General features: G+C 37.1%; 1 protein-coding gene across 3 annotated transcripts; it reads right to left on the bottom strand.

The window, feature by feature from the left end:
- Positions 1-9,515: 9,515 nt before the first annotated feature.
- si:ch211-151m7.3 lies at positions 9,516-22,404 on the bottom strand. Of its 3 annotated transcripts, XR_015512185.1 has the most exons (8): positions 19,307-22,404; positions 19,127-19,215; positions 18,990-19,031; positions 18,238-18,363; positions 18,060-18,091; positions 17,681-17,936; positions 17,452-17,574; positions 15,661-17,158 (listed from the first exon to the last, which is right to left on the bottom strand). XR_015512185.1 is itself a non-coding variant. In XM_087288236.1 (7 exons), exons 1-7 carry the CDS (start codon positions 19,392-19,394, stop codon positions 17,055-17,057), a joined length of 828 nt encoding a protein of 275 aa, XP_087144362.1. In that variant the 5' UTR covers positions 19,395-22,404; the 3' UTR covers positions 15,661-17,054. The 3 variants fall into 3 exon arrangements, 2 of the variants coding, with proteins under 2 accessions (XP_087144363.1, XP_087144362.1); XM_087288236.1 differs by lacking the exon at positions 18,060-18,091; XM_087288237.1 differs by lacking the exons at positions 15,661-17,158; positions 17,452-17,574; positions 17,681-17,936; positions 18,060-18,091 and adding an exon at positions 9,516-9,710.
- Positions 22,405-22,824: the final 420 nt, after the last annotated feature.

Raw genomic sequence — 22,824 nt, 5'->3', positions numbered from 1 at the left:
TAAGTGGAAATTGAGCCATAAGAACTGTCTGTGCAAAAAATAAATCTGATAAGCAGTATTTAGAGGATGATTCGTTTGTTGAGCTCTCACGCATCAGAAACAACCCTACAACATCTCAAGTGACAAAATGGTCATTTGTATCACTACATTTGTCAAAAAATGGCTTCTTTGTGGATCATCATGCATCATTTTTGGACTTTCTTGAGGATCAGCCGTGATGAACTGCATGAATGAAACAAAGGTATGTGTAGCGCTACTTAATGAATGACTTTGTGTGCACACAATAGCGTAAATCCAATGCATTGGTTGCTTAAGTTTTAAAGTTTGCTAAGGAGGCAAACGATTTCAACTGTGAATATGAGTTTAATGAATTGTGATGATGATGGTGCGGCTACCTGTGAACAGACAGAGACTATTGTGCCATTTGAGAAGGTTGAAATAGAGCATGTGAGGGAAAAGCGGCTCATTAAGCTCACTCCTAAGGCTTTATTGGAAAAATTGGAAACTCTGCAAAAGACAAGAAAGTTTAAACTAAGCAAGGCAAAGAACTTAATGGTTATTATAAAGGATTTTATGTCCAACCGAGAATATGAAAAGAAGGTGCAGTGTTCCTTAGAGAAATTCATCAAATTGAGAGACGAAACAAAGGAAATGCACAATTCGGTGATGGTTCTTTTGCCCAGTGAAGAAAAGGAAAAACAACAAACATGGTTCAATGGAAAGATGTTGATTTGCGATGAGTTTGTAAATGATGTTGAGAAATGGTTGAGCGCTGAATCATCATGTTCTGGTGTTGATGAAAGGGTATGTCAAGAAGATGTTAATCCAGATGATAGCATTTCCAACATCTCCTCATGTAAATCCAGTAAATCGTCCAGTAAGAAAAGTTCAAGCAGTGTACGTAGTGGGAGATCTTCTGCTGCTTCAGCACGAATCATGGCAGAGGCAGAGAAAGCTGCATTAATGGCTCGTGCAGCTGCTTTGGAGGTACAACAAGAAAAGCTGAGACATAGACAAGAACAGCTGGATATTGATGCAGAGATTGCAGCCGCTACTGCAAAAATTGCTGTTTTAAATAATCAGTCTCCCAAAACCTGCACTGATGATATGAATGCATATTGTGATAAAGGAACTGTTACTCTCAACCCTCATGCAGAGGCATATGTGCCAATAGAAGTCCCCCTGTAAGAAAGCTCAAGGAACGTGATTCAGCAAATTCACAGTGTGCCACAAATTGATCCTCATTTCACGTCACAAATGCAATCCTCAAGTGTAATGCAGAACAGTGATGGAATAATAACTTCGAACGTTTGTAATATCTTGCAAAAACAAAATGAGATTACCACCCTGCTTGTACAACAACAACAACAATCCAGCACACTGCCTCAAAGAGATATTCCTGTGTTTGATGGCAATCCTCTGCAATATAAAACTTTTATGAGAGCATTTGAGCATGGAATAGAAGACAAAACCAAAAATAGTAGAGATTGTTTATACTTTCTGGAACAATATACACAAGGTCAGCCAAGGGAGATTGTGCGCAGTTGTCAGCATATGGATGCACAAAGAGGGTATGTGCAAGCTAAAGCATTGTTAAAGGAACATTACGGCAATGAATTCAAAATAGCTTCTGCATATGTAGAAAAGGTTTTGGCATGGCCTTCAATAAAATCTGAGGATGTAAATTCATTGCAGAGTTATGCTCTCTTTTTGCGTGGATGCTGTAATGTAATGGAAGAAATTGACTATATGGAGGAGCTAGAGATGACAAGCAATTTGAAAACCATCATGATGAAGTTGCCTTACAAATTAAGGGAAAATTGGAGAACTGTTGCATGTGAGTTAATGGAAAGACGCAAGCAGAGAGCACGGTTTAAAGATATTGTGATATTTGTTGAACGTCAAGTCAAAATGTCATCAGATCCCTTGTTTGGTGATATCCAGAATACCCAGCCTGTGCAACAGAAATTCCAACCTAAGACTAAAGTTAGAAACAGTTTTGCAACAACGGTTGTCACCAACAATAAATCAATTCGATGCTGTGAGACTGATATAAGATCAAAGGCCCAAGTTGTATGTTTGTGCTGCAAACGTGATCACTTATTGGAGCAGTGTACACAAACGCAAAACAAGCTGCATAAAGACAAATTGAACTTTCTAAAGGAAAAAGGTGTTTGTTTTGGCTGTCTTTCTTTTGGACACATAAGCAAAAGATGTGATAAGCGCTTGACTTGTGCAGTGTGTGGTCAAAAGCATCCCAGCATTTTGCATATCCAACAAAAGGAAAGAGTGTGCACTCAAGAACAAAGTCATTCATCTTTAAGTAGTGCACATGTTGCCCTCACAACATGTGGTCAAACAGGGGCCGGTGACGATGGAGACTGTGCATTATCAATTGTACCAGTTCAAGTCAAATCCAGTAAGGGACAAACAGTAATTCAAACCTATGCATTTTTGGATCCTGGCAGTTCTGCCACATTTTGTTCAGAACGCTTAATGCATAGTTTGAAATTAAAGGGAAAGGAAACTAATATTGTTTTGAAAACAATGGGCAATCAAAGGGCTGTTAATAGCACTGTTTTGACTGGATTGGAAGTGTCTAACCTTCTTGATGACACCTTTTATAGTCTTCCAGAAGTCTTCACTCAAGAAAGAATGCCTGTATCCAGAGACAACATTGTCACTCAAAAGGATTTGGAAAATTGGCCATATCTGAAAGGTGTTGAGATTCCTCAAATTCCTGCTGATGTGGATTTGCTGATTGGAGCAAATGCTTCCAGGGTAATGGAGCCCTGGGAGGTTATAAACAGCAATGGAGATGGACCTTATGCAGTTAGAACCCTATTGGGATGGGTTGTAAATGGACCACTCCAAGGAAGCAGGAATAAGGTCAAATGTTCAGGTGTGACTGTTAACAGGATTTCTGTAAGAAAATTGGAGGATATGCTTGGTAAACAATACAATCATGACTTTAATGAGAATTCTGTTGAAAAGAAGGAAATGTCAAGAGAAGAGCATGCCTTTATGGAAAAGGTAAGCAAGTCAATTGAGTTTCAAGATGGACATTATAAATTGAATCTTCTTTTTAGGATGGAAATTCCCATGTTGCCAAACAACCTTTGTGTGGCTAAACAGCGCTTAATTGGATTGAAAAGGAAATTTGAAAGAAACAAGATTTTCCATCAAGAATATAAAGATTTCATGGATGAGGTAATTAAACACGGTTATGCCGAAATAGTACCGTTACATCAATTAAAACAGGATGAAGGGAAAGTTTGGTATATCCCTCACCATGGGGTTTATCACCCCAAGAAGCAAACATTAAGAGTGGTGTTTGATTGTGGAGCTGCCTTTAAAGGTACATCATTGAATGATCAGCTTCTGCAGGGTCCTAATCTGACAAATTCACTGTTGGGAGTTCTTGTGAGGCTTCGCAAGAGCCTATTGCATTTATGGCTGATGTAAAAGCAATGTTTCACCAGGTTAAAGTTGCAGAAGAACATACTGACTTTCTTCGTTTCCTATGGTGGCCAGATGGTGATATCAATCAGGACTCTGTGGAATACAGGATGAAAGTGCATTTGTTTGGTGCTGTGTCGTCCCCAAGTTGTGCTTGCTATGCTTTACGTAGAACTGCTGAGGACAACAAAGATGACTTTCCTGAAAAGGTAATTGACACAAAAATTTTTTTTTTGAAATTTTTGAAAATTTACACAAACTTCTACATGGATGATTGTTTGAAAAGTGTACCTTCTGAGGAAGAGGCCGTCTTGATGATCAAGGATCTCACAGATGTCTGCTTAGCAGGAGGTTTCCAGTTAATAAAATGGATCAGCAATAGCCGCATTGTGCTACAAAGTGTACCTGAAGAACACCGAGCACAGGGCATAAAAATGATGGATCTGGACAAGGACCAGTTGCCAATGGAAAGAGCTCTTGGTTTGTGGTGGTGTGTTGAATCTGACACTTTCAATTTTAAAATAACTAGCAAAGATCATCCTTGCACCAGGCGTAGTGTCCTGTCAAAGGTATGCTCTGTCTATGATCCTTTAGGATTTTTGGCTCCATTCACTCTTACAGCAAAAATTCTCTTGCAAGAGTTATGTAGGATAAGATGTGGATGGGATGATCTGCTACCCTCAAATCTCCAAAGGCAGTGGTCTTTATGGTTAAAAGAGCTTGAGAAGATGGCAGATTTCAAGATGGACAGATGTCTAAAACCAGCAGGAATGGATGAACTTACCAACGTTCAGTTGCATCATTTTGCTGACGCAAGTACACTTGGATATGGCACTGTGACGTACCTTAGGATGGAGACAAAACATGATGTCCACGTAACATTCCTACTCAGTAAAGCTAGAGTAGCACCTTTGAAATCAGTAACTATTCCACGTCTTGAACTGACAGCTGCTGTGCTTGCTGCTCGAGTGGACAAAATGTTAAGGGCAGAGATGCAGTTTCCATTGGTGGATTCAGTATTCTGGACAGACAGTACGTCTGTGTTGAAATACATAAAAAATGAGGACAAACGTTTTCTTACCTTTGTCACCAACAGGATCTCTGCAATAAGAGAAATTACAACACCTTTACAGTGGCGATACATACCTACGTCTCAAAATCCAGCAGACTGTTGCTCCATAGGTATGAAAGCAGATCAGCTGTTAACAAACAGAGAATGGATCAATGGACCAAGTTATCTGTGGAAACCAGTGGAAGAATGGCCAGCACAAATATTTGATTCTACTCTTAAAGCAGATGATCCTGAAGTCAATAGGAACATATGTGTAAATAGCACTCTTGTAAGTGAACAGTCAAATGCTACTCATTGGCTGATTACTCATTTCTCAGACTGGACAAAGTTAAAAGTTGCTGTTGCTTGGCTCTTGAAATTAAAGACCGTTCTGAAACAACAAAGTCAAAAGAGAAAGGAAATTCAAGCCTCTTTAGACTCTTCTGGAGTAACTTCTAAAAAGACAGAGAAAGAACTTCGAAAACTAACTCTGTGGTTATTCTGTGGTTACACCAAATTTAAGTTTGCAGGATTTGAATGAAGCTGAAGTAGCTATTGTTGCATTCAGTCAAAGGCAACAGTTTAAAAAGGAAATCGATGCTCTGTCAGTTTCACCTGTTTCAAAAATAAGCCGAGACAGCAAGCTGTATAAATTGGATCCCGTCTATCAAGACGGTATTTTGAGAGTAGGAGGACGATTGAGAAATTCTGCTATGCCCGAAGAAAGAAAGCATCCGATCATTCTGGCTAAGGATCAGCATATTGCCACGCTCATCTTGCGTCATATACACCAACAGTTAGGTCACAGTGGAAGAAATTATATGCTTTCAGAGCTGAGGAAAAGATATTGGATCATTAAGGGTAATGCAGCTGCCAGAAGGATTATATCGAGTTGTGGCCATTGTAGACGTTTTGGAGTTAGGGTGGGTGAGCAGAAGATGGCAGACTTGCCGAAAGAACGACTCCTTCCCGATTTGCCTCCATTTTCGAATGTTGGGGTGGATTATTTTGGTCCTGTGGAAGTTAAAAGAGGACGCTCCATTGTAAAACGTTACGGAGTCATCTTTACTTGCATGGCAAGTCGAGCAGTTCATCTGGAAGTCGCCTACTCGTTGGACACTGATTCATGTATTAACACTCTTCGAAGATTTATCTGCAGACGAGGGCAAGTAACTCAAATAAGATCAGATAATGGTACCAACTTTGTTGCCGCAGAAAAGGAATTAAAGGAATCACTGAGATCATGGAATCAAAACAAGATTCAAAGGGCAATGCTCCAGAAAGGTGTCCAGTGGAGTTTCAGTCCTCCAGGAGGTTCGCATTATGGTGGAATCTGGGAACGTGTAATCAGAATGGTCAAAAGAATTTTGAATTCCATCCTACATCAGCAGATTTTGGATGATGAAGGATTCCATACTGTACTATGTGAAATTGAGGCCATTCTAAATGATCGCCCAATAACTAAGTTGTCAGATGACCCCAATGATTTGGAGCCACTTACTCCAAACCATCTTCTTCAGATGAAAGGTAAACCAGTATTACCACCTGGATTATTTGAAAAATCTGAATTATACAGCAAGAGGAGATGGAAACAGGTCAAGTATATGTGTGATTTATTCTGGAAAAGATGGACAAATGAATATTTGCCTTTGCTTCAAGATCGGCAGAAATGGAATAAGGAAAGGAGAAACTTTGTTCCTGGTGACATTGTTGTCATTGTGGACTCGTCTGCCCCTCGAGGGTCTTGGTTAATGGGGCGAATTCTGGAGGTTTTTCCAGATAAAAATGGACTTGTTCGTTCTGTGCGAGTACAAACTAAAACCAGTGTACTTGAGAGACCCGTGACAAAACTTTGTCTGTTGTATGACAACATGGAAATATAATGGACTGATGGTAAAGACTGTTAAATTTGACACCTACACAGAATTGATTAATGCAATGTTTATAGTGTTGCTTTAATGGCTCTTTGTATGTACATTGTTGAATTGTTATGTCTACCTGCCATGTACAATTAGGGGCCGGGGTGTAAGAGCCATTATGTTTGTTGTAATGCTGTTTTTGACCACTGGGTGGAGTGTGGGTTTGGAAGAGTATATAGGTAGACAAAGACTTAGAACAACAGGTGTGTAATTAGAGGGAAGCACAACATTTTTTGACCGTGTTTGAAAGAGCTTTATGGAGGCATTCAATGTGATTTTATGAGCATTTATATACCAGACTGTAAGTGGAAATTGAGCCATAAGAACTGTCTGTGCAAAAAATAAATCTGATAAGCAGTATTTAGAGGATGATTCGTTTGTTGAGCTCTCACGCGTCAAAAACAACCCTACAACACCTCAAGTGACAAAATGGTCATTTGTGTCACTACACATATATATATATATATATATATATATATATATATATATATATATATATATATATATATATATATATATATATATATATATATGCCATATAAATTGTTTGAAACTACGTACCTCAAAAATTCTAGCACCTAAACAAACAAACACACACACACACACACACAAAAACACTGAGCTAAAAAGTATTCTAGCGCTCTTATTAAAATAATAATAAACTACTGTTTTTTTGTTTGTATTAAAAATAGTTTGCCACTCATCAGTAAAATCACTTTTGTGTGAAACATTTTCTGAAAACAGCAGCTCAATCTGTACATTTCAACATGAGACGGATGCGGGAGATTTTGTAAGGTGTGAATCATTTATAAACAACAATAAACAAATCGCAAAAAAAGGTCAAATAAGCAGTGCTTTATGATTCCCCCGAGTCAAACAGTATTCAGGTTACAGAAATTGTATAATTAAATGTAAAAGAGCCGTATATAGTCTTCATTATTATAACTATTCAGTGAAATGAATCTTCATTAAAGTTACAAATGTTGTACTTTTTTAGCCTGAATGCTTTAAACTCTTGAAGTTTCACAAACTAATAAACACAAACGACCTGATCTCGAACTCTCCTCACATGCTCATGACAGGCGGGAGCCCTGGGCTCAATTATTCCCGAGCTCAGGGTTCTCTCCCGGGACAGCATGCCAAACCTGCTATGATCATCAAGCAATATCTAAGTGTGAACTCTTGAAATGCCTTTAAAACACATGCTAATGATAAAGATTCCCTCTGTTATAGTTATACTCTGTAATGGATCCACAGATCTCATGTGTTCTCATTTGTTGTGTTGATCAACTGTAATCCTGACTCAACACTGAGATTTGACTATTGTGGACACACACAATGCGACATCAATGCTGAAACCATACATTGTGCAGCCCAAACATATACAGCTGAATCAGAATTATTCGCCCTGTTTATTTTTCCCAATTTCTGATTAACAGAGAGCAGATTTCTTCAACACATTTCTAATCATAATAGTTTAATAACTCATCTCTAATCACTGATTTATTTGAACTTTGCCATGATGACAGTAAATAATATTAGACACTTCTATACAGCTTAAAGTAACATTTAAAGGCTTCACTAGGGTAATTAGGTTAACTAGGCAGGTTAGGGTGATTAGGCAAGTTATTGTATAACGATGGTTTTTCTGTAGGCAGCTTAAACAGGCTAATAATATTGACTTTAAAATGGTTCTTAAAAAATATTTAAACTGCTTTTATTCTAGCCGAAATAAAACAAACTAAACTTTCACCAGAAGAAAAAATATTATCAGACATACGGTGAAAATTTCCTGAATCTGTTAAACATCATTTGTGAAATATTAAAAAAGAGAAAAAAATTCAAAAGGGGGCAAATAATTCTGACTTTAACTGTGTGTATATTCCTTAAATATATTCTAAAATATTAAATACAAAATGATTATAATATTACATTAATAATATCATTACATATAATTAATACTACCAATTTACAGAGATAAACGACAAATATAAATATGTATATATAAACAACAATCAATAAATGTGATTATATTGGAAATCAATGGGGCAAAAACAGCCCCCAACATAACCAAAGGGGGGTCAGTGTGCTCAATTTTCAAAACATTTTCCCAAAATATGTCAAAATAAGATTTATCAGCAAAAAACACTTCATTTTCTGAAACTCAAGTTGGGGCCAAATTAAGAGCGTACTCACACTGTGCTATCCGAACTGTGCCCAGGCCCGTTTCCCGGATCGTTTGACAAGTGTGAGTGCTTTGAATCGGGCTCAGGCACAGTTCAGTTGGCCGGCCCTGGCCCGGTTGGAAGAGGTGGGCCTGAGCGCGGTTCACTTGGGCTTTGGCGCGGTACGCTTGTGTGTGAGTGCAAAACACGCCAAAGCCCGAAACTGAAAGCGAGACGTGACTTTAAGGGGCTGTTTCATATGTGTTTTTTAATCATTCTGACTGTACAATGAACGCAAACTGCCGTAGATTATTAAAGACGCAAACCTCTCACTGCACCACAGCTGCACCTTCAGCAGACCTCCTAATACCTGCAGCACGAGGGCTTTATGATTGTTTATGAGTGTCAAAAGTGTTGGATCAGTTCAGTGAAATATCTGACTGTGTGTCACCGCATATCAACCGATATTTCAAAATCAAAATCAGCCCAGAGTGGAGGAAAACGGCCCAACAGCAGTCAGTCCAGTAAATGAAGTGTGCGGTTTGTCCAAACTATGAGTTATTTTGGGGGCAACTTCACTGTTTAATGTTTAAAACACTTAAATGTTTAAACAGAGCTATTCTGAACGTTAGCTGAAGGTGTTCATGTAAACAGCTGCCTTACTGTCACTCAGCTTTTATTAGAAAACAAGACAAACACGTCCTCATCAGCCAGCGCTTGAGCCAAAATGGCGGACCTGGTTGCACCATGAGGACGGGGCCGAGGGCCTCACGGTCAGCCTGAGCGTCCAGCGGTGCGACCAGCAGATGGAATCATGGGAAAGTGGGCGTGGCTTGATGCTGGTGTGGAGAGCAGCGTGACCCCGTGTGTTCGGCCCTGGGCCCTCATCATCATCATCATCGTCATCAGTACAGGCTCCAGGGTGAGGATGAGGATGAAGGCTCCGCGGGGCCCGACTGCTTCCCTGCTTTACGCAGGTTCAGTCCATCTTCTCCTTCTGCACCAGCCGCGGGGCGTCCACAAAGTCCCGTCCGTTGAAGAGGATCACGCCGCCGGTCACCACGCTGGCGGAGCCCCAGAACAGCACGTACGCCAGAGTCTCCGTCCACGTGTCCCCTGATGGAGGAAACACACACTCATTATACTCACACTGGTGAGCGTTTCTCAGCCATAGATATATACACTAGATATCGCATACAGACCCCGAGCATGCGTCAATACTACACTTTTACAGGGCTCTCAGGACAGAAAGGAAAAAAAGCGCAAGTAAACGGGAGCGCACACGCTTTCAACAGTCACATGCATCACATCACCTGTGCGCGCGAGTAATCCTCCTCTCATACGGTATTCACCTGCTTTGTCTCGCGTGAACACAGTTATTGTTGTCAGTCGTGCCGTTTCTCGATTCTAAGATCACATTTTGGGCCATGCTTATTGTCGAACCCTGCTTTAAGAAAACTACAAATGTCAAAATTATTGCCAACCTGCCGAAGTGTCTAGTGGGAGCGGCTGTCTGACCCGCCAGAGCTGAAATCTACCCGCATTTGGCGAGTTGGCGGGTTTTATTGTAAAGCTCTGTATATAGTATTTATGACACTGGGCATTAATAAGTGCACCCCATTTTAAAGATGAATATTTTTATCCATTTCTCAGTGAATATTTTAGTGCATTTGAACAAAACAGATTTATTAAAAAGATAAATGTATTAAATATATACTTTAGAAGCAGAACATCTTTACAAATGGAAAGAGAATACATTTAAATTCATGCAAAATATTGCAAAAAAATTGCAAAACAAAACAACATTTCAAAATGTTTTGCTCTTTTTAGATTGTTAATTTCATATTTTTCTCTAATATACATTTTAGGCTTCTTGATTTTGGACGATCATTATGTTATTTAGTTAGATTAGAGTCAGTAGACAAATCTAAAGCTAATTGTCATGATCACCATCGATTTAACCACCAGAGGTCGCTGGTAAACTCTGACACACACATAGGACTACAAACGATTTAAACTACAAACATGGCGGACTCGCGCGACCATTGCTCGAGACCTCAGTAAAGATGTTTGAATACTGGAAAATATTTAAGCAACGTTTTCCGCGATATATTTGATCAGGAACAGCAATCTGAACTTGACGTGAGGAGATGATTGACAGGACTCGTAACTAGGCAACACAATGGTCCGTTAAAGAGGAATAACGGTAGTTTGTCACGAAGCTTGCGTTTGTCCGTAAAAAGTACGGTTTCTTTGAGAAAGTTCAGACTCTTAGGACGTCGTATGATAACGTTGGGTCTTACCTTATCTAGAACGTGTCTTTATCTCACTTTTTTGCCGTAATAATCGCCACAATCCACGGTGACGGTATCTGTTCACAACTCGCGAGTCTCAATGGCGGCCAATAACGGAATATTGGATATATCCAGCGAACAAACCAGTTATTTGATACTGCAAGAGGACATTTCTGCGATCATTGACTCAACATGTCTCTTCACACAGTTCTCCTGTCCACAACGGACAGTGAAATGTGTATTTTTTCAAAGCTGCACCACAGGTTTAGTTCCTCCACTTTTATCTTCCGGAACTTCCGGTCATCCGTCTCGACCACAGGTAAGCTCTCTTTAATTAAACACAGGGGAGAGGGTGATGATTTATGTCAGGAGGGAAGTTGTTCCACCCCTTGTTTCTATAAACTTAATATTTTATACATTTGTGAATTTTGTGGACAATTTTGCATCGTTTTTTTCATTGTATCGTTACTCCAGAATATTTTGGAAAGATTAGGAATTGTTTATTAACAAAAATGGAGTATAAGACAGAAATTGGTTTATTTGATGTACTGTTTTATTCTGATGATGATAAATTGAACTGTAAAGGACAATATATTTTTAATTTGTTTATGCTGTTAAGAAAATATCATATACATAAGAAAAAGTGGGCTCAATGTAAACCAAACTTTACCCATTTTGTGAATGACCTTAAAATATATGTAAATCTTTTAGAACAATCACAAAACAAAAAAGCACTGAAAACATGTAATGATCTGAAAACATTTATATTTCATGTAAATTTAATTTTACTTTATTTATATATATATATATATATATATATATATATATATATATATATATATATATATATATATATATACACATATATGTGTTTTTTCTCTTTCAGAAACTATGTGAAATGTAATCCCTCTCGTTCTTGTGGCATTGAGTTAATAAAAATAAATAAATAAATAAACACCCTTTGTTTCTAGAAAAACATAGAGGAAATTGGTTGTGTGACCACATACGTTTGAAGAGCCCTCCAATTTACCCATCCGTCCTGCAAAGAAGAGAGACACTACGGCAAACCGTTTTGACATTTAATCTACAACCCGCACTACTATCTATTTTCATGTTTACTTGTACTTATTTGTTCTAAAAAAAAAAAAAGTCTAAAAAAATAGTACTACTGAAAAACTACTAGTATCTATTTAATCAATAGTAGTAGCTAATAAATAAGTAATAGTACCCAATGAATAGTATAGTACACAAGTTGTAGTATCTATTAAATAGGTACTATCTAAATAATAAGTGCTAGTCCCTAATGATTAACTACTAGTACCAGTACATAAAAAATATGTACTAGTCTCAGCTGGAATACATACAAGTCAAAACTGAACAGTTGATATCTCAATAATAGATCCCATAGAAATCGATAGAAAACAATGTAATTTGTTACTAGTCACTATTACAATAAGTACTAGCATCTCATAAATAAGTACTAATATCTAATAAAAATAACTACTAAGCACTAGTATATTTTGTATATAAAGCACTAGTATCTAATGAATAGTACTTAATCAGGGTTCAACGCTTAGGATTTTTTCCACTGGCCCAACATTGTTTATATTTTACAGAACAACTAACCACAAAACTATAGGAGCAGAAAAAGTCAATCTGTCTACATGTTTTGTGCTTTAAATGAGGAAAATAAACATGCAATATGGATGTGACCAAAAAAAGTCTGCGAGTTTAGAGCATTAAACATGCTTTGTAGAAATTCTGTGAAATAATCTGCACAACCCCCCAAAAACTATGCTAATCAAAAGGATACGAGTTGAACCTCTGTAGAACAAACATGATTGTTTTTATTTTTTTAAATATTTTTTTCGTTTATGAGGAAAAAGCTTTGTTATGGGTGTGACGTCTCTCCGTTATGGATGTGACACATAAATGTGAAATTGCCGCTTATGTGACTTTGGTAAATCAAATACAATATTGAAAACATTGACAGATGCATTTTTGAGTATTTCTAAAGTACTGTCACATACTTGCTTACACTAAGAACGGAGAAAGTTTCGATATTTTGGTGAAAACTTTTTTTCATTGCAAGGTTGACATTTGCATCGAATTGCTCATATGTTTTTTATAAATAATATTTACATATACATAGCGTATGTGTATAATAATATATATATATATATATATATATATGTATATATATATATATATATATATATATATATATATATATATATATATACATACATATATGTATATATATATACATATATGTATATATATATATATATACATATATGTATATATATATACATATATGTATATATATATATATATATATATATATATATATATATATATATATATATATATATATATATATATATACACGCTATTGGCAAAAAGTTTGCGATCAGTTTTATACATTTTTTATGTTTTTTAAAAGAAAACTCAGTTCATCAAGTTCATAAAATTTACTTTTTTTTTTAATTGTTAAATATTTATTTAAATTTTAAATAACTGTTTGGTTATTAAAATTATTACACCAGACATTCATGCTTTTATTATTATTACTACCATTAATAATAATAATATTAACAATAACAATTAATACTAGAGTGATTTCTGAAGACTGTAGTAATAAAGCTGAAAATTCATCTTTAAAATCACTGGAATAAATTATTAAATTAAATGATAAACTACTTTTAAACAGTTATTTTATAGTACAATAACATTTCACAATCATAAGACACTGTGATATAGCCTGGTTCATTGGTTTGTTGGACTGTTTTGTTTTCTCACTACAATCGATCAGCTTAATCGAGCAGAGACCACCTCATTTAGGCGATCTGGGACCGATTGATTTGGTGCCGAGATTGCTGGACTCGCATATGCCAAACAAACCGCGCTAGCTGGGGAATCGAGACAGATTCAGATACAAACGTCTATGTGTGAAAGCACCCTAAGATTGAATTTGCATGCAATTGACAGACAGTCACCGCCAAACTTTTGTGACAAGGCAGCACTGGCTTAATCAGGCCAGTCATCATTCTGTACACTGGCCCGAGCGTCTCGCACACTGCCCCGGGCCATCAGGCAGTCCTTATTGTTGAGCCCTGTTTAATGAAAAAAGATACTGATATCTAAAAAACAAGTACTAACCTGAAAATAGATGAAGGGTTCAGATGGAAAAACCTCTAAATGCCGTTGAAAATGAGCTTTTTTTAATCAGCCTCCTATGTTTATGTTCAGTTATTTCACTTGAAAGGCAATGAAAACTTATTCATCACTATAAAAGTGAAATTACTGAGACTACACACAGGATTCAGGGAAAAATGCTAATTTTAGAAGAAAATATCAAATGGCTTTTAGAGGGTTTTGCATCTAAACTCTTCAGATAGTGTGGGTTGTAGATTAAATGTCAAAACAGCTTGCTATGATTACATTTTAGCTCTGAAAACTGCTTTTATTTTGCCTTTCAAAGCAAATTTTATATGATCAAGGTTTTTTTAATTGTTGTGTCAAAACATTTATAGACAAGCTTGACAATATCTCATGCATGTTTTAGTACTTTAGTAGGCTACACAGTAAGTCTGTACAGTTAGCAAGATGTTCTAAACTGCTGGATCATGCTGGTCTTTCATTGTCAGGCGAATATGGTGAATTGTGCCAAAGAGGCTGGGTTAAGTTGGCACAACTCACCCCCATTTATGATTAATTTCAGCGTATTATTTTATTTTGTGTACTGCATTCTTACATTTTACCACTTAAGCTTTGTGACTTTATCATTGTGAGCTTTGCTGGTAACAACAAATCAAATAGCTATGATGCATTGATGGAAAAGATTTATGATGCAAACATCAGCGCAAAGTGTTGCAAAAATGATGGAGTCGTTCCTAGACGTGACACGCTCAAGAAACTACCCACAACCCAAAAACCTGCTGGTACAGCCAGAGGCGAGCAGAAGTTCACATTCCCCTGCAGCGTCAACAAGCGTGGTGTAAAGTAGTAGGCCAGATCTAAATAGTTGGTGTTCTTTGGTTCCACTATCGCTAACAATGTATGAAACTGAGCTGTGGACGTCCTGAAAGTTGAAGGACAATTCTCCAAAAACTAAATTTACCTCGTTTACTCAAGTATTATGAACACAAGTGAAGATATTTTGAAGAATGCTGCTAGCTGGTACCCACTGACTTCTAGTAGCAAAAAAAAAAAACAATAGATGTCTATCAGTGCAACAAGCAACATTCTTCAAAATATCTTCGAGTAAATAATGGCAGTTTTCATTGTAATTCTAGCACAAACTGAAGCATAAGTGTGTGTTTCCATTACAGTTTAATGCAAAACTTACATTTTCCAAAATCTGTTGTGAAATGAAGGCATTTCCATTCTAGCCATTGTTATGTGAGTAAACTTCAACATTTGCTGGTCAGACCTTGAAAAAACCCCAAAAAACGGTTCAGTAGATATTACAGTAGGTTTACTCAAACCATTGTCAACACACTCTTATTTTTCACATTATCCTACAAACGGCAGGGCAATGTGCTTTACACATTACATGATGCTTAAATATTGTTATATAAAGGCTAAATTGAGTCTGCAGTTTGTAAAAATATATTTGATGTTTTGTGTTGTTCACACTTATTGTCAGATAAACACACAGATAAAGTAGTTCAGGCATGTTTTGAGTGCATTACAGTCCCGTATTACTACGCTGAAGGATTTCAGTTATGTTAATGCAAGGAGCCGGTGTGATGAACAAAGAGCAGGAGTCAGAGAGACAGTTTATTGAAGACAATAGTTTACAGTTTGATCAACAGAAAACAGCTTCAACACACTCCATAGGGGTCATAGTCTCAATTTCACAGAAATCATAGAAAGAGCAGCACACATGTGGTCAGTGACAAAATCAAATCAAATCAAATCATCAGGAATCCATCAGGAATTCATAATTCTGACATCATGCTGTTTTCCACTTCTGCTTCCCATATTGTGCACTTCCTCCTGCAAGCGTCGCAGTCAGAGCTGTATGCAAATGAGGACCGGCTAAAGCATCCTCATTGGTCCATTAGCTCTAGATTAACAGCTCCTCCTCCAGCCAATCAGGTGAGGAGGGAAGCTGACGTCACTCTAATGACTCAGAGGCGAGGACAGAGAAGTGTATAATAATTAACAATCGCTCTTAAATAACAAACTGTGACAGACAGGAGAAACTAAAGAAACCAGACATAAAGCAAACAATGAATACAAGTTGTTTAAAACAACTCTAAAAACTAAGGCCTAACCAAGCCCTAATCCTAACCTAACCCTAACAAACACCCTAACCCTAAACAATAAATCAAGCGTTTAGATGAACTGGGAAAGCAGAAACAGAAAGAAAGAGGTGAGATTTGGCCTCTTTACTGAAAGATGATCATTTCTGTTCTGTATGTCTAACCCTAAGCCCTAACCCTGACTGATGATAATTCACTAACAAACACGTTTAACTATCAAACCTTTAACTATCACTAACTTACTCCATAACTAGACCTCAATCTCCGGCATCACCTGTGCGCATCGGCCGCCATTAGACTGACATTTATAATTCATTTATTTATTATTTATTTATTGCCACATCGGCAACTTATGGCTATTTCATAGCAAAATGGATATACATAAAAATTTTACATGATAAAGACAATTTGTAAAATATAAAAATTTGTATTACAATAAAAAGTTACTTGTACAAATATGTAGGATATAAATAAATAAACTTTAAGATTTAAAATACTGAAAGACTCTTTGTGGTACCTTTCTAAAAATGTGCATCAAAGTAGTCTAATAACATTCAAACTTCCACATTCCAACAAAATATGTTTTAGGATAAGAGCCATTACAGTGACATCAGCTTTCCTCCTCGCGTGATTGGCTGGAGGAGGAGCTTTCAGTCGAGAGCTGGTGGACTAGACTGAAACCGGCCCTCATTTACATGCAGCTCTGACTGCAACACTCGCAGGAGGAAGTGCAGAATTTGGGAAGCAGAAGCGGAAAACAGCAAAACAATGTGACATAAATGGAAGTCTGAAAACCTGTTTCCTGCTTCTGATGGGCTCTACGTCATGCTGAACCACTTGGAAAGCATAAACTCCTCATGTTCATCAATTGACTAAAACAGTCTTTATTTTCACTAGTTTCTTAGCCACGGCTGGTCCAGAATCTCATCCACTGTATGCTGGATCTCTTCTACAACATATTGAGGGGACCAGCAGGCAGCAATAAACTCCATGAATCCTGTAATAATTTAAAAGAGAAAGTTGGTTAATTGTGGACACACAACTGACATGTGTGGAAACATCACACACACACACAGAACACGCTCTTTCCAGCAATCTTCTTTCTGCGTTCACACAGCGCAGCATTCCAGCAAATTACCGGTAACATTACAACTTTCAGTAAAATAGCCAGAATGAAATCTCCTGTATTTTAAAAAAGGGTTTTTTTGCTATTAAAATGGGGTTTGGGTAATTTCTGACCCATTAGTCAACAGGAGAGTTGAACAGTGTTAGTTAGAGTCGTCTTCTTACCTGTAGGTATGCTGGAACAATGTCTTGCTATATCCTGCACGATGGTAACCAGCTGATTCACCATCCTTTTTTCCGCTCTCTCGGGAGATATCACTGTGTCTGGCCGTGGGTGATTCTCTGGATCTGTCAGGAAGAGATGTGTAGAGTTGAGATCAGCTAAAACCCCATTCAACTGATTATTAGAGACTAATGAACGCTTACTGTTTCCTCCTGAAATAATCAGACTTACCATGGAAGATGTGCAACCCACATCCAAAATCTATCAGCTTAATGTGCAGAGGCGGACTGATGACCAGGATATTATGATCGTGGATATCAAAATGACAAATTTCCTTCCTCGTGCACGCTTGAGCCGCTTTCACAATCTGCTGGATCAGTGTGCGAGCGTCTCTCCTCTCCAGGTGTGGGTGCTCCTTCAGGAATTCTGCTAGAGTTCTGCACAGGCCGGGATGCTCTATCACCATCACTATTGACTTGATCGTTCTCTGAAAGCAAATGCAATCAATTAAAATCAAGCACATGACAGCAGTCCTCAGGTCAGTCTTTACACTGGCTTCCAGTTACATTCAGGATAGATTTTAAAGTAGAAACAAGTTTATTTCCCTTACCGCACCGGCATATTAATAACCCACGAGCTCTTCTGAAAATAAGAAAGAGTTATGTTCTTGTTCAGAAATGCTTCTTGATTTAAGAATTTTTAGTTACAAAATAAAAAAAACAATAAGAAACGAGACAAACCCTCTTACAGTGCATATTTCATGTAATGTGCTGAATAAACAGACTTACCCCGTCTGGAAATTTCTCCTCTTTCACCAAAAACCACTCTTGGAGTTTGATGAGGAACCGGCAGGGGGAATCTCTCAAAATGGTCATCATCACCACTTCCTTTGGGAGCTCTTCAGGATAGCCAGGCTAAAGATAAAGAGCACATTAGCTGCAAATCAACAACATATAATCCTGTTTTCCAATATAATGGTAAAAGAAAATCTGTAAATCAGCAGTTTCCCGTATTTTGTGTTTCATGTTTGTTGTGTGTGTTTATTTATGCTTTTGAATTGCATTGTGGGACATATATTATCTGTACTGGTCTTGTCAATTGTGGTGTAAAAACCCGTTCATTTTTGGAAGCTTTGGTATTATCAAGATATTGAGCTAAGCTGTGAAACATTACTTTAACAGGTTTAATACTTAGGCCCCGTTAACACTAATATGTTTTAGTTTTAAAATACGAAACATACCCTCTCTTTAGCTGAATATCAGTTTTAATGATCAATAATGGCCATTATAAAAGTATAACGTACAATAAGTTTATACATTATAGTAAATACAGGCAAGCAATCATTTAATATACAAAATGTACGTGGTTAGAAAACTCGATAGAGCACAGATAAAGGTCCCATCATAACCGTAAATAAACAGAAAACAGCAGTGAATTACAAAATAATTGACAGATATTTGTATATAGTTTGTACATATTACCACAGCCGTAAACAGACTCATTTATTAAGTGTATTTTGTGAAGCTTTAAATAGACTTACCACATCGCTGTCATACCTGGAATCAGTCATCTTGATGGCAAACTGTGGATGAAAAGTAGAATAAAACATTAGTGAGCAATCAAACATGATTTCTTCAAAGTTTGTCATCTTAACTGGACTAGGGAAAATAGACTTACTCGTTTTCTGTCCGATTTTTTGTATCCAACATAGACGTCGCCAAAGCTGCCCTCTCCTATTTTTTCTCTCACATCATACTTTTCTTCCACTGAAAGATAAAAAAGCATGTTAATTTGAGACAGGTTCAGGTTTTGCCTGAACAGACATTCAATAAAAATACATTCAAATGTAAAAGTTACCAGAACCAGGAGAAGGCCCTATTCTCGGTGTAGATGATGGACTGCTACGTCCCGAAGGACCAGGAACATTAGACATACTTTGTTCCATTAACTTATCAGTTAATAACTTTCTCTAAAGTATATGAATCAATTTACTGCAATTAATTCTCTGATTGTAAATCTGTTCGCCTTGTCTGAGTGTCCAATGCGGAGCTTCTCAATATTCGTCTACTCTGTCAGGCGTCTGGTTAATTGTGACATTCGCAGAATAGAACGCGTTCTATTTAATCAGATGACGTAGGATGGAGGGAGACCAAGATGGCGGCGCCCTAGGTACAGGTATTCGTTTATTCGTTTATTCTTCTGGATTTAAAAGGTAAAGTGGTATATCAACCTACTGCTTAACACTGGTGATGACATTATAAAATACGCATGGACGTTATGACATCTTTGTGCATGGGGAAAAGAGGCAAGAATAAAGTTAATCACGCAAGGTCGAACTTGATGGCTCAGCATCGGCCTGTAGCTCTGGACTGAATATCCAATGTGATACGGAATCATGATGCGTTGACACTTGTCCGAACTTTAAAAACGAGGTTTTTGTAACTTAGCTGAGCTAACGTTACAAATGAATAGTTTGACGACGTCAGCGACGGCGCGACAGTTCCTCTACCGCAGGTAATTTATTTATTTATTATTTATCGAGAAATTAAGCCTTGTGCAACCTAAAAGGGACTTATTTATGCATATACGACCTTTTTGCCTCAAACCATAACAGGAGTAAATAATTTAATTGGTTTGAATGTCAAACGTCAAACTAACTTTACCGCGGTGCTTCACCGGGATGTCGGCGAGCACAGAGCGGCTCTTGTGAAGCAGAGATCGGCGCGCTGAGAGGAAAACTAATCGCTGAACGCAAGTGTACTTGATTGTAAGCGCTACAGTTGAAGGTGCTGTCTAAAGCAACATGATGTTACCGAAAATGTCCGATAAGTAGTTCTCAACATATTAGGAAAGATCGTTCCAGATGAACTTCAGGACAGTGCTGATATTGCTCACCGTGTGGGTCCCAAACGCGCTGATGGCAAACCAGATCGGTCATAATCCTCTTCACTCTGCGCCGCGTTCGTGACATTACTCGGGCTGCAGATTTCTGAAAACTGACTGCATCTATCAAAGTGTCTGTCACCAGATGACAGGGCAGCACGAGACAAGCTGTGGCCTCTCGCGAAGAAAGCACGCGAGGAGGGCAAGAAGGCATCCTTCCGCAACACTTGCGCTGATTGATGGAAACAATTCACTTGAACTCCGATGTTCAGTGACTGTTTACACCAGAGGACTTTTCATCACGTTTACGTGTTAAATATAATAAGCTTAAGCTGTGTAAAGCTAACACGAATGTGCTGGATTAGTTTTTATTATTACTTTTACCAATCTATTTCCCCCAATTCACTGAATCACCTTAAAACACTGTATTTTGGGTTGTAATATCCAGGGATGGGCAGTATTTATGATACAAGTGTTTAAATATATATTTCAAATACAAAATAGTATTTTGTAATTATTATTTTACAGGGTTTATGAAAATGGGTGAATATTTTGTATTAAAATACTTTAGTGTTTTGTGTTTTTAAAATACTTTGTAAGAAATCTACATGATGACTAGGGATGCAACGATTACAGATTGTGGTTGTACGATTATAGTCTGGGATAATCACGGTTAAAACGGTTATTATGCGTTTTTTCATTTCGAAATAGTACTAGTTTAGAAAATCACATGAAAACTTTAAAATATGAAACCTGAAAGTAAATAGTTTTTGATAGTTTTAAATTTAAGCATCATATTAGTTAAGTATTTCCCATTTAAATAGTACAAATGTAGTCAAAGACTGCTAAACCTCTGTCTGAAAGGCACTAATATGCATGTAAACCTCGTGCCTCCATTGGAAGTAATGAACTTGTGCGCGTGAAAAATGGGATATGTGAATGGCCCTTAGTTATCTCCTTTGAAGGAGCAACACAATATTATCCAGCTGCAGGTCCGCAGAACCACAGACGTTTCAGGCACACACAATCTAGGCAAACCATGTACTGTTATGACGGATGTTAATGTTATTAATGTCTTCTCAGACATCGTCATAAATATATTTTTACATGTATTGTCAATAAATATTATAGTAAACAATAATAATAATAAACTATTTCACAAATATTGCGATCGAGACAGGCGAATAGAGAACATTGATCATAGACTTGACATCAGTCATCATAGATGATCAGTCATTATTATTTGACAGAGTCAATAGCAGATACTCATTTGCTGACATTGATAAAACATTTTTCAGAGATATATAAACAATCTAATTGGACAGAATTATTTTAAATATAATGGATTCGTTATAATGAAGGAAATAATAGCAAGTTAATATGTTTTGACAATTTTGAGGCATGAAAACAAAAACAATGGTCCCAAAGTATTTCATGTTTTACACTTTTGATTTCTCTAGCTTCCGAGAATTCAAAGAGAGCCACATATTGATAAATAACTTTATAATAGCTGTTATAACATTAAGTTATGATAAAATTGCCTCTTGTTACAGTTATGAAATAGTTTGATAACTAGCAGGAAATGGACCAATGACATGTCCGCATGAAATGATACATTTTATAAGTGTCCAGTGATTTAATAGTATTTCATTTGCTTAATTTTCATATAACTTTCTTATTAATGATTTCCCATATTAAATATTATAAATTATAGTAAGTCATATATTGTTTTTATATTGTAATATAGTATTGTAATGTAGTCGCAGGTCACGCCCACTGTAAACAAACAAGAGCGCAAGCATGCGGAGAGATGGCGTCAGATAGGTCATTATTGCGTACACGGAGAATCGACACACTAACATTACATGTAAATGTAACGGAGAAGCACTTCTGCAACGAGACCAACAGCCTGTAAGTACATTTAGACTTATTCAGTTGTTGTGTATGGTTCGAGGACATCTAGGGCTCTATCATACACCTGGCGCAAGGCAGGGCTCGAAATTAACGTTCTTACTTGGTAGCACCGGTGCTCCCAACCTGAAGTATTTAGGAGCACCAGAAAAAATTTAGGAGCACCCAACAAAAATGAATGATATATTTGAAAAGTTGTATATTAAGGGATTTATTGTATTTGAAAACAACATCAATTGGGACTAACAAAACCCAGAAACAACTATCTAACTAATGCTGTGATGATTTAATATGTGTTCAATAATTCCAAAATGAATGTAGAATAATTATAAAATATTAATGATGACGATGATGACAATAATACTAATAATGAATTACATTTCTCATCATCATGCTGCCTTGAATGTGCTTTAATGTAAGTTATCTGCTATATAAAGTCCTGCTGTTACTTTATAAAAAATAAATTGATGGTTTGCATCAAACACAGATGAAGCATTGCAGTAAGAAATATTTATTTTGTACTATTGTTTTTATGTGCATGTCAATTTATTAAATAATATTTCTGCTACAAAACAAACGAA

This window comes from Danio rerio, chromosome 16, assembly GCF_052040795.2.
Source record: "Danio rerio strain M-AB ecotype USA chromosome 16, GRCz13ab, whole genome shotgun sequence".
Lineage (NCBI taxonomy): Eukaryota > Metazoa > Chordata > Actinopteri > Cypriniformes > Danionidae > Danio > Danio rerio.
Note: the sequence above shows the minus strand (reverse complement) of the source record. Positions and strands in the feature narration are given on the sequence as shown.